General features: G+C 40.2%; 1 protein-coding gene across 2 annotated transcripts in view; it reads left to right on the forward strand.

Moving 5' to 3' along the window:
* IGF2BP3 (insulin like growth factor 2 mRNA binding protein 3) overlaps positions 1-13,501 on the forward strand; it is a 118,585-nt gene that overhangs the window by 67,596 nt on the left and 37,488 nt on the right. For both annotated transcript variants that reach the window (XM_076331339.1, XM_076331340.1), the window contains 2 exons: positions 4,917-4,968; positions 5,061-5,124. In XM_076331339.1, coding sequence (XP_076187454.1) covers positions 4,917-4,968; positions 5,061-5,124 — 116 coding nt within the window. The remainder of the gene's footprint in view (positions 1-4,916; positions 4,969-5,060; positions 5,125-13,501) is intronic.

A 13,501-nucleotide genomic window follows, 5' to 3' on the forward strand; every position in this document is an offset into this window, starting at 1 on the left:
TGCTGGGTGGCCTGGAGCCAAGCTCACCTGTCCACTATGGCCTCCACGCGGTTGATGCAGCGTTATCGGATTATACCTTTCAAAAATGACTGCTTCCTCAGGGATTTATTAGGGGCTGCTTCATATTTAATTTTCCTTGTAAAGCCATGCTAGCCAGGCCCCTTGTTGGGGATGCGCTTTTTACCAACAAAAAGATTAAGCCAAACTGAAGGTACTCTGAAGAGCCTTTTTGCCATTGTCAGTCGTTGGCAGCTGGTGGGGCTGCAAGAGCGATGGTGGCTGCCGAGGGCTTGTTTCACACAGCAAAGTCACAAAATGCCAGTTCTGCTCGTGCTGTGCTGCAAATTTTAGCACACCAGGGCCTGGTGGGGGTCACACCAGGCTAGTTGTGCTGCATTAATATAATTAATCGAAAATTGCATTTTTTTGTGAACTTAAATATATCAACAAGGTACTTGAAGTGTGCAGGTGGCATTAGTCGTTCAGCCAGGCTTGATATCTGGAGTGATATCGGCATTGCTCTGCACCCCTGCCTCCTCCTTTCCTTACCTGGCTTTTTTGTTTTCTTTCACTCCCACCTCTCCTCTTTTAAATCAAAAAGCCACTTGCACTAACAACTTCTCCCCTTTCCTCATATTGTTGCCTGACTTCCCCCCCCCCTCCTTTTTTGTTAAATCACCTGGAACACTCAAAGACTTTGCAGCCAAAAATTTCCACGTGGTCTTTTACTGAATGACCCTAATCCTCCTGTCTCTTTTTCTGCCTCCGCTATTTGTGATTTCAGTTGTGTTGTCTAATTTTAACTCCCAGTCAATGTGACAGGAGTCATGGAAGCCACGGTTGTGGTCTAATGGATTTGCTCTACGCGAGTGGAGAAAATAACTTCAGGTTCTACAAACACCACTGTGAAGTTCCCATCGCTAAGCGTGTGTGTGAGAGAGAAACAATATGGATAACTGTGCTTATGGACCAGATGTCTTGAGACTAATTTGCTTATGCTGTAGGGCAGAAATTCTACAGCACCATAAGATGATGTATATGAAATAGTCTGTTCTGAAAGTGCAGAAAACAACTGCTCTGGTTTCTTCAAAGGTGCTACTTCTAAACCTGTGAAATCTGCATGAGAACTGAGATATTTTAATGTGTGCTTCGAGCTCTCGGCTCTACTGAAGAGTAACGTTTCTTTGTTTCTTTTTTCCTTGTAAAGCAGCCTCGATTTGTGGGGCTTGGTGTAGGGTAATGCTGTTTATAATCAAGTCAGAATTGGCTTTTAGAGCCTGATGAATGAAAGTCCACAGTATAAGACTGCAGCTTTTTGTGAGAGAGACATCTGTGCTATAACAAGAGCAGGAGACTCAGTTTAGACAACTGCTAGAAGGAGAGCTCAAGAAAAGGAAAGACTTTTTTTTCTAGCTTAGATTAAATATTTGTACAAATAAACTTTTCTTTTCAGCTGCTCATCAGAATTGCTGCTGCACCACCAACTTGGCTTTGAATTTTGTTCTGATTGCCCAACAAGGCTGTACACGAAGAGTGTTACGGAAGAGCAGCTTAAACAAAACATGTTTGTTTTGCAGCAGAACTGGAGGCTTTGGGCTAGAGAAAAAAAATTGGGGAGAGGGAAAAGACAGTGCGAAGAGAAACATGAAAAAATGAAGGATGTGAATAGAAACTGGCTGTTGCAGTAAATACATGTGAAGCAAGAAGCACATGCAGAAGTTGAGTTCTGTGTTTTGAAAGTGAGTTACGGTAGAGGATCTGGCTTTGAATACGGTCGCAATGACTTCTCCCAACTGGATCAGCTGGTTCAGTTAAGTGTTCTCACCCATGAAGCTTGCTCCTTACACACACATATACCCCAACCGCTGGTGAAACTTTTTTACTAGTGCATTTTAAATACAATCTGGTTAAAAGGCTACCCCTGTGCTGTTGATCACACTTAAAACCTTGCTGCATGAGACTGATGGTGATGAAAATACAAGCGTCTAGTGAGGACAGTGCTGCGGAGAGCAACTGTCTTTGACCCAAGAGGATTGTTTCTCATTTTGGTTAAAGAAAGCTCCACTCCTTTGAGGAAACTTCTCATAAATCTGTTTGGTAAAGCAACTCTTAAGAACATGGGAACTCAAATCACTTGGATTAAAGCCCAGATGGACACTGTCTCTGACTGAGACGGCTCAGAAGAGGATTAAGGAGCAGCATAAGTGGTGAACTCCTGGTGAAGAGGAGTAGGATGCTGAATGCGCTGTCCTGGGCTATTCCTCAGCGTCCACAGTAAAGGAGCCTTTTGGTTGTTAGGTTTCTTGGAGCAGATGCAAGGCTAGTGTGTTGAGAGGTTTTTGACGGCTGATCAGAAACACGTTGGAAGTAGTTTTTAGAGAGAATGTAGTATCTTTAAAAAGTTGTATGGATTCAACTTTAAAGCATTCCTTTTCTTAGTGAAGCTGGTGACTTTAATACATGGGTCTTTATATAAAGGTATGCTTAGCCCAGAATATAAATTTAATATGGAAATAGCTTACAAAATATTGATTAATTATCATCCAGCAAAGTCTTGCGGTACCTCTGGCATTCCAGCTTTGCTCTTTTCCTGTATGTTTAAGGATGAAAATTAAATTCTGTGATTTTGAAGTGATGCAGCTTTGGGCCAGGGTGGGAATGAGCTGGTAGTCTGCACAGTTTAAATGTAATAAAATTTTGTCTTAACTAACTAAAGACATTAGCTCACATTGTAGTACGGTCCGCTGTGTAATGCGGTGCGGGTGTTGACATACTGTAGGAACAAAGAAATTGCTTTGTCAGACTAATGAACTCTTCGGTATCCTGTTTCGAGTAAACATCTCAAAATGGGACTCTGAGCCAGGGACTTGCTTTGCTTTTCTTGTTTTAAAACCCTGACCCCACCCGAGATTCTGTTCACTCAGAATCACTCACTGATTTCAGTGGAGGCACAATTACCATTGAAGCTGTCTATGGTAGAAGGCTTTCCTCGAATCGTGTGCAGTGACTCTCCTGGCTTGCGTGGAAGTACGGCTGCAGACCTGCAAGACCTTATGACTCTCCCACTCATCTGTGCCAACGTTTAAATTGTCTTAAAAGGATCTTCCACAGGCTTTTAATTTATTTTAATCCCCTGGAGTACCTCTGCTTCAGTAATATTTAGTGAATTTCAGAGTAAACTTTTCCTCAGTTTCAAATTGTCAGATCTGAGGAGTGGCAGAAAAATGTTGTTTTTAGGGGATTGAAAAGACAAACTCTCAGACTAGGCTAATCTCTGCTTGTAGGAGGAGAGGACAACTAACGACTTTTCTATGAAAACAAAACAGTTGCCAAGAAAACTTACTGGACCCTATGCAAGAAGGATGGGGAAATTCTGCAGTTAAAAGTAGCAATGCATTGCTCAAACTTGGCGAGCAGTGCATTGCCTTTTAAATACCTGGTTTGAAATATTACCTTTGAAATGTCTGCGTGCAATTTCAATTTTAATAGGTGGTAAAGATTGGAAATTATACTGATGTAAGTTGTCATTAAGTTTGGGCATATAAACTGCAATTTATCTTTAAAAATGTCTTTTATATTGTAGTGAAAGTATATGGTACGTTAAGAAATTATAATTTTGAATTCTTAATCTCATGAGGATGTAGACTCTGAATTTTTACACTTTTAGGGACAGGTTTTCTGCACACTCAGTTGCTGGTTATAAAGTGGAAGCGTACTGCAATGGGAAGCTGCGCAGATGCGTTTTTACGCCTACTACTTTCCTTCGGTCCTTGCTTCCTTGTTTCCTCCTCCTTGCTTTCCTTTCCCAAAAGGGTTTCCTCCCTTTCATTCTGACATTTTGCCTTAAGAGACTAACTGAAATGAAGAATGGCACTTCGGTCACAGAAGAGATTGCAAGTTTACTTTTTCAATTCTTGGTGTAAGTCGTGAACTTTTCCAGCATCGTTTTAATTCTTGAGACAAAACATTAGGATGCAACGAACCACAATGTGTTCTGTGCTGGTTACTGCTGCAGTCACTGTTTTCTGGAACATTATTTCTCACCAGGAAGAAAATAAAGTATATACCATGTGATTTTTTAGAAGCGATACAACTATGCATATCTTTAAGGTTTTTACTGGAATATTCTGATGCCTTGATTTTCCTGAAAGGCTCACTGTTTCTTGCCCCTTCTTCATCCTCTATTTGACTAGAATAAAACAAATTATGCCAAATAAAACTATATTCGGATTTCTTTTGCCCCTTATCATAAGTTTTTACCTGTTCCTCCCTAGCTTTCTATCAAACGACAAATTAATTGTGACTTTCAAATAATCATGAAGATACCATTGCGAGTGGTTCCTCTGGAATGGGTCTTTGGGGAAAACTGTCAAAGTAATTGCGCGACAGCTCTTGATGTGCTGGTTATTCTGGCTAATGTCTCTAAGTAGACAAGCCCCAACTAAGTAAGAGAATAACATTTTTATGTATAACCTAAGTGTATGGGGAGGAAAAAAAAAACAACCCCAAAGAGTGGCAAAGTTACATACATGTGCTTGGGATACATGGAAAGATTTTATTCCAGATTTGCTCTTCTCTAATTCTTCCTGCCTCTGCTTTAGCCCACTCTGAGAACAGGTGACCTGGAGGTTTATTTTCATAGTTTGGCACTTACAGGGCAGTGTGACTTCTTGGAGTTATGTTCTGTATCTTCACATTCATGAGGTTTTAAACACAGATTTTCTGATGTGAGAAAGAAAACAAGCAATGTGTGCTTATTCTTCCCAAAAATAGTTAACATCTCTTCCTTATTGGAGTGGATGTCTTGAATGCTGTATGTTCTGATAAAATTATTACAAATTTTAGTGTTTTTACAGACTTTCTTTTGTTAATCTGTTTTGAAATTGAAATCTGTCATTTCTTTTACCTCTTGATAGGTGCTGGATAGTTTGTTAGCTCAGTATGGAACAGTGGAGAACTGTGAGCAAGGTAAGGCTCTACTCTCAAATTGCTTTTAAATTTGTAGTGGGAAGGGCGTGGACACTGAATTTAACCTCTTTCCATTGTGTTTTCCTCTCTAGTGAACACTGACACAGAGACTGCAGTTGTAAATGTAACATATGGCAATAAGGACCAGGCTAGACAGTAAGTATCTTTCTTACTTGTTGCTATCGTCTAACTTGTGTTTTGGAATTCATGTTGTTGCGATTTTATATGCAACCTCGCTTCTGATTTATTGATCAAAATGATCACGTAAGCATTAACTTTAAAGAAAGTTGCTTGGTCTTTCCCTCGCCAAGTCTTGTGTGCTTTACCTTAATTTGCTATTTTTTGTCATCAACTTTTCCTGCACTTTGATTAAAAATAAATTAATAATTTTGAAAATTGAACATTTGGATAAAATTATTTGACTGGGGAGGGCAGAAAGTTAGTGATTTGCCAATGACAGAGAACAGGAGTTATTGCTTAATTTTAACATTTTTAGCCATGTTTTTAAAAAAGCTTTGTGATGCCCTTTTCAAGTGTTGGTTGTTCTGTGTCTTCTGGTTAGCAGCTGCATTCTTCTTCTATTTGTTTCTGTTGTTTTGCTACAATTTTCCCTTAAGAAATGATTTTTTTTAATTAGAAAAATTAATGCTGTTTCCAAACACACAAAAAGTTGTAATCCGAATACCTAAAATAAATTATTTGGGCTTTTTGAACTTTAAGCCACATATTTTATGCTTGCTTGTATGTTCTGTAATTGATAACTCTTAATCTCGATATTAAAATTTAAAAATATAACACTTTACTTTCCTAATCAATGGTTGTATGTCCTTTTCCTTTAAACATCCATATTATGTATTATGCTATTGGTTTAAATTTGCTTTTCCATCACAGGTAGAAAAAGGACCTATGTGTTCCTTAATTTTTAATCTGGTGACATAAACATATTTTTCCCCTCTTTCTAGCTGTAGCAGGTTAAACAAAACCAAACCTATGGAATAGCCTACAATGATCTTTTTATTTTAACTTTGAAATTTCTGCCACCTTGTGGCTAACTAAAATTAGCAGTTAAGATGCAGAGTATGTTTATGGTATGCATTAATTCAAAATTACAAATGAAATAATATTTGTACATATAATTAAGTAATTATGACTTCTGTGTAACTTGAATGCAACACATGTATTTAATCTTTCAAAGTGTTAGGTTACTTGTTAGTGTATTCTAAACAAATGTGATGGGAAACTTGTGTCAGTGGTGTCTCCTTTGTACGCTGGAGCTGAAGGAAACAATGTTTTTCTTTAGTTCACTATTTAACTTTTCTCAAAACCTGAATCATTCAGTAAGTTCTTCAGGTTCTTCTGTTTTTAATTCTGTTGCACAGTAATTAAGAAAAATGTTGAATTTCTAGTTCTGAAGAAACTGATGGTGCAATGTTAAAAATTAACGCTACATGTGCCAGTTCCTTCTTTGAAAAATGTAGGAAGGAAGTACCTAAAATATCATGGAAAGAAGCATGATGCATATTTTTGAGCTGTCTGTCATCTGTGATGTGGGTTCCTGGACTTGTGCACTCCCTTCCTGTCCTGGTTTCAGCTGGGATAGAGTTAATTTTCTTCCTAGTAGCTGGTATAGTGCTGTGTTTTGGATTTAGCATGAAATGAAAACAACAACATATGGTTTCTCCCCCCTCAAACTGTACTTGTTAAATTTTAAGGTCAATCCTGAGGAAATGCTGGGATAAGCCAAGACTGAGAAGAAGCGTCCGAGGAAAAAATATTGTTTTGCATGAGAAATTGCATGAGAATAACTGAAAACATCTTGAGTGTGAAGCAGGTGAATTAGCGTCCAGCATGAATGTTGGGGGAGGACCTGAAGCGATACAGGTTGAATGATGACATAGAGTTTGGTTGCCTTGAACAGGTAGAGCAAGTGGAGAAGCCTTGATTTGCTTTTGCGAATGGTTTGATACAGACACAGGGTTTTCTAAGGGGATGAGTCCATTTTCTGTATGGAAAATGTTAGCTCAGATTGGCTGGGTTCAGGATGCAACCATTTAGAAACCCCTAAGAGAAGAAGTGGCTGGATAGAGTTTGTCTAGGAAAAAACTGTGAGGAATTGCAATGAAGAATCACTACAGGACCTGTGCGTGTGTGGCTTTTCTGTAGTGACTGTGGTGGCGTTGCATTTGAATGGTTTTCCCAGGCATAACCTAGCTTTGCTTCTTGGAACTGGCTGTGGTGGGCAGCAATGGCTGTGCAGGGGGGAGTGGTATATGAGTGCTGATAAAAGGCAGTGTTGGTCAACCTACGCAGTACAAGGAGTAACAAGACCTGACTTTATCGAAAGCTGTTTAGGGTCGTTGAGAATCAGCAGCTGATAACAAGCTTTGTATTTTGAAATTTAGCTGTTTAGGGTTAATGATGCTCTTAGCCACGGCTTTTGGAGCAAACACTGTGACATGAAGTTTTCTATGCCGCCACATACAGTGGGTCCCCAGTTCTAATTACGTCTTTTCTGCACTTTTTGCAACACACATACTAACCTCACAGTTAGTAATGCTGGCTGACAAAACATGCAAAGTTGGCTACTTCCCCACTGGATAGACTGTATGGCATTGCTGTGCCTGTTGGAGTGTGTACCGGCAATGCTGTGCGGTGAAGGTGCTGTAACACAATCTGGAGATACTTTTGATAAGCAGTTCTAAACAAGTGTGGTATGCATTGCTTGGAGGATGTTACTTTTTGAACAAAACTTTTGGTTCCACCCAGCTGGGAAACTGAGCCTTCTTCTGTCTTGCAAGTCTAATTGTTGTGGCAGAGGTTTTTTTGTTTGTGTTTTTTTTTCTTTCTCTCTAGGCTGGTACTGCAGTTGCAGCATATTCAATACAGAGCTGCATCCAAAATTAACTTGGAAACTGAAATAGGTGAAGAATGCTGCAGTTCTTTTGAGAAACAAGTCTTGGACAGAGAACACAGCACCCAAAATCTGAGACGTGCACAGTTACTGGCTTCTAATTGGAATGGAGGTCTGTGGCTTTGACCTGTCGTAGTGATGCCTCTCTTTCCTAACTGGACAGGCATGAGGCTGTCTTGGCAGAAAAAGCAGGATGCTGCTCCTCATCTCTATGTGGCCAGAGCAGGGGAGTCAGGTAGCAGATTAGGTACTTATAGGAAGCCCAGTAGGTTTGTGGAGAGGTGTACAGCAAGTACATGGCTCTGTGCTTACGCACCTCCCCATAAACCTACACAGAGCCATGCGTGGGCCTGGGAAAACCACCCTTTGCTCTCCAGGACTGCGGGTAACAAGAAGGCTGGGGACTGCCAGGGCATCTCTGTGACCCCATCCCTCCCTTCCTTTCCTGCAAGCGCTTGGGAGGAGGAGGGAGTTGTTCCAACTTGGAAACTGCCCCTGCCACCATCCTTCCCAGAAACTGGGAGGGCCTTACAAAGCATGTGCACGCTGCTGTGGCACATGCAATTACTGAATTACTGAACTTCGTGGTGAGTTATGGAATATTTGGAAGAGAGGAGTTCAGGGCGAGTGGCAGAGCCTGGAGCCAGTGGATCAGTTTAAACAACCCAACCAGGTGCACGTAGGTACCGAGGCAGCTTGGGACCTGCTTGCTGAAGGGCACCTCCTCTTCTCCCAATATTGATCCCTGACTGCAGCCAGCAGGATGTGCTGACCGTGTCCTTGTGCTGCCACCTAAATTATGGCTGTTATCTTCAAAAGTTACACCACCTCCTCTTTCCCTCCCCAAAATGTTCCAGTGTGTAGGAGTCTAGTGCATGCTACAGTATTTAGCTCTACCCAGGATTTTGGAAGGGAAACTTTGTGCAGAGTTGGCCTCACATATATGGAGTGGGTGTATATTGTTTTAGTATGGGGCTAGGCATTTATTTTTTATCTTATTTTTTAGCTCAGGAATGAGGTATGTGTCTTGGTTGTGTCTCGTAACTGATGGTGTATTTTAAATGCGGGCTGCAGTGTGAGGAGCTCAGGATCCGCGTCTTTGCAGATATAAGTAGATATATTACTTTGAGTGTTAAGACACTAGTGGTCACTTTTTAATTAGAATACTTGCAAAAAGAAACAATTTTTTTACCCTTTCAATGAAGCACAAAGATCTGTGTGCACACACAACCATGTATCCTTGATGAATGAATAAGAGTTCACATAACTAATACTTTCCCATGCCATCGTGGGTCAGGGCTAATGTTGCCATAGGAACGATAATACTGAAAATTCAGTGGTGTATGATTATAAGCTTAGATTTATTTTTTTTTGCTTTGTTTTTATTTTCAGAAATACTAATGAAAACTATATTTTTATTTAATGCAAAAAAAAATCATTATGCCAAAGAAAAATTACCATGTATATCTGTCTTCTCAGTATGCAAATGTATCTGTTCAGGGAGGAAAAAAGAAAGGTGGTGTACGTACAAGCTGCACGTGGGAGTGAAATATGTTCTCCATCTAGTGCTTAGTGTCATTGCGCTATCAATGGATGAATGATTTCCAGCATAAGACTCGGTGCTTTTACTGTATTCATTTATCTAGGATGTTTAACCTCCACTAGCATCAGAAGGGAGAAGGCTGGGCGAACATCCTTTCCTAGGGAGCTCACGAGAGGACAGTGGTGAGATGTCATTTTGATGGGACAAACTCAGGTGACTTAATACAAAATATTTGTTTAAAGGTTTCATTTTTATGTAGGGATCCTCTTACTTCTGAGCAGGTGTCATGTGAACATAAGCCAGGCTGTTCTACATCTTAGCAGAGCATAGGCAGTAGTTGCTGCAGTCTCTTAATGAATTTGTTTCATAAAAAAAATTCTGAACTACACTATGAGATTCCTGTGTACCAGCTCTTGCTGGTATATGAAACGGAAACATTTTCCATTTCCACTAAATATTAATTTTTAAAGAAGTTTTGGGGGAGGAGAGCACATCTTAATGAGGAATTTTACTGAATTTTTCTCCCTCTTTGTCCTCATTAAGTGACTCTAAGGCTTTTAGCCCTTGTGTAAAAGACAGTTTGTGGGTTGTTTCAGTAGGTACCAGTAATGCCCTCTGACAGAGGTAACCTGCATGGCCTTTATTAACTTGTGGTCATGGAAGGAGACCCCCAGCCCCATTTGGGAAGGCAGAGGTCTTTGTGGAAAGGCAGAGGGTGGTGTTGCTGTGGTTTGGACTTGAGTTTCTGAGGTGGTCAGTCAATGTGAGTATGTGCTTTACAAAAGGAGCTAGATTTAATGTGTATTTGGTGGACTGCAACAACGATAGCCTTGACTGAAACAGGTGCCACTAGTGCTGTGAAGAACCAGTCACTTGCTTTCCTCTGAGGCTCAGGCTTTCCCAGGGAGCGGGGATGGCTCTCCTGATAGCAAGTGCTGTCCTAGATGCTGTTTTACAGGAATTTTGCATCTATCTAGAAGACAGTTCTTAATCACTCATCTCTATTCTTGGTTTCTTTTTCCTTCCTCCTTTCTCCTGAAATGGTGCCTAGATGCCTCTAAAATTTTGGGCTTGTTATGGTGCTGAAGGACTTCTGAGCCATCATTTTGCCTGATTCCAGCCCTATGTTTTGTGCCACAAAATTGATTAAAACGAGTTCAGAACAGTTAAAGAAAAGGTGTATGACAGTACTTTAAAAACCTAGTGAAAACCGTCAAATGTTGGAATGTGAAGGCTAGACTCAACAGCGAAAGTGACTTTTCAAAAGCTGTGGGCTTGTGTCTTCTATAAGAAATGCACCAGAACTGTGTATTTGCTGCATCACTGAAAACTAGTTATCTTGGCGTTGCCCTGTGTGTGCCCAAATCAGTGCAGAGTGTGGGACCACCTACCCAGGAAACATCAGTTCCACAAAAGGCTTGGGAAAGCAGTGTTTAATTACCAACTCTTCTTCTGACTTCTTGTCACTTGAACAAGTCAAATTATAAAACAAGTCAGCCTATAAAATATGGAGAACTCTCTGACTCAGAAGGTGAATTAGTTATTTTAAAGTTTTCTCTGTAAATATCTAGACTAATTTAAACAAGTGATACTACTGTAGTATCTCTAGTATACTAGATTCTCTAGTATACAGTACTACAGATACAGTAGTATATCTAGTATCTAACTAGAGAAGTGAACTTTAAAGCAGGTTTGCCTTCAAATACTTGCTCAAAAACAACCCATCCAATATCTTTTATTGTGTTGTTTTTCCATGTCATCATATGGCTTTGGTGGCCAGGGATGGTTCACTGCTGACATAATTGATTTTCCATAATGGCAAATGAACTTTTCTCAGTTTGCTTTGAATTTAGGGTACTTATAGTCATATAGAACCATTTAGCAATTTATAAATTGTTCTTAAGTAGAAAAATTCTAACCTTCTTTCCAGGAAAAGTATGGTGTGCACACATATATATATATATATATATATGCGCCAGTTGTTGCTGTATAGTGTTTGTTGTGAAAACGTGATAGGTATGTAACTTGGTTGCAAACAAAAAGCCTGGTCTTCTCCTCTCCTACCACTTCTAAGGAAGAGTGAGAAGTCTCATGCACTGATTTAATGTAAGGTTTTGTATTAGTGCTGGGATTCTGGTCTAAGATGTTTTAAAGCCAGAGGAGATTGTTTCTTTCCCAAAATGCTTCAATGTCTGAACTTGTCAAATAAATGCGTGGAAGGGAATGAGTTGGGATAGATGTCAATCCGGAGCCTACCAGCATGTTCGAAATCGTTGGTGCTCATATCTCCATCTTGAGGTTTGATTCCAAAAGAAACGGCTTGTGCAACTGCACTCTCTGGTGGTGCATTTCCCTCCCTAGTAGCAATTCATTATTTTGGCTGATTTCAGTAAAACTCAACCAAGAAATAGAGGTCTTAGATATTTGCAACCAACAAGAACTTAGTATGTTCAGGTTGCATAAAAAGGAAAGGCTCCAGACCCTTTTCCCAGATAGGATCTCTATGGAGAGAGGCTTCAGCGAAATGCCTTTTGGACATTGGAAATCTATGCAGAAACTAAAACTTGAGACACAAATCCATTGGAACACAAGTTTCACTAGTCCGGCTGCTCACTGCCCTTACTGTTTCGTAAACATGGCTTTCTGAGCAATAAAATGCTCTTCAAAGTCCATGGAGTAAAAGTTAAGAAATGTCAGCTTTGAAATAGCCTCAGCAAATTTTAATGCAGATCTCTTTTGCCATACACTGTAAGATTCTTCTGTTATGGGAGCAATTACACTCCCGCCTTGTTCCCAAAGGACCTGTGTCTCATTTGGAGAACAGAAGTATTTAATGAGCAGTGATCAGTTATTCAATATTTTGCTTTCCTTGTTGTTCATTGGCATTGCCTTGGGCCTTATTTATTACCAGCCCTTATTAAACACTGCTCCAAAGACACAAATTACTTGTTTTCTCATAAGCTCTTTACTGTCCGACTGGAGTATTTTGAGGATGCTGGTTCAACCCCTGGGAGATGGAGGGCTGTGTGTTATCCTCAGTACCCTTATACCACTTCTTATCTGCAAAGCTGCTGCTTGGCTTCAACAGCTGCTTGAGACCCAGACTGTCAAGTGGGACACCTGGGAGATGAGCAGTACTTTTCACTGGCTACCCTCGAAAATTTAGGCGATTGGCTAGTGTTGTCCTTTATCTCTGCAGTAGAGGCAGGAGTAAAAGTGTTGCTGAGGGTAGCATTTGGTAAACCAGAAGCAACCACCTGCAAATGTGCGTGAACGGAGGGACTGGATTAAGCTTCTGAATTTCAGAGGCCTTGCTCCAGAACATATGGTTATTGGAGCTTTTTAACAAAAATGTTGGTGGGTTCTTTAATGAGATGGAAACCTCTTCCTTCCCACTACTGTTTTTAATTTAAATTTTGACTTTAAACAAAATCTATCAGTAGTCTTTGGTCCAAGATTAAGCCTGGCATTTATAAACTACCCCAAATCAATGCATGTTTCAGTGCTATCAATGTATCATATTGCTGATAATCTGAATAATATGCCTTCTGTAGTGAAACTTGAAATGTTATTCTTGGGCAAACATGTTAATTTTATACCACTAGCTTACCAGTGTGTTGCCTGTAGCTTAGTTATTCCTACTGTTTCCTGGATCTTTAATTGTATGGACTCTGTTCTGTTTGTGAGTGGAAGATCATCTACCCTCCAGAAACCTGTCATTTTTAAGTTTAGAGTTGTGCTCCCTCTGCAAAGAGGAGTCGTCCAGTAGGTCAGGTTGACTTGCAAACTTGGCCCCACCTTGGTTAGAAAGAGGGGCTGGGCAGGGGGAGAGCTGAGCAACCGGGTGGTTATTCGGTGTGACTGACCACGGTGCAAATGCGTTGTGTGCATTTGGGCAATATCCCTCTATGATATTTAACAGAGGGCTCTGCTTCGCCTAAAAGCACAAGAGAACTTGAAACACCATTTAAATGCCTTCTAACACCTTTGCATCTATGGAGAGTTTAACAGATGTGTTGGCTTTAATTTCCTTGTTAACTTTTAAACCTGCTTACAACATGACTGGTTGGTAAGTTGCA

This window comes from Aptenodytes patagonicus, chromosome 2 (genome assembly GCF_965638725.1).
Source record: "Aptenodytes patagonicus chromosome 2, bAptPat1.pri.cur, whole genome shotgun sequence".
Classification (NCBI taxonomy): domain Eukaryota; kingdom Metazoa; phylum Chordata; class Aves; order Sphenisciformes; family Spheniscidae; genus Aptenodytes; species Aptenodytes patagonicus.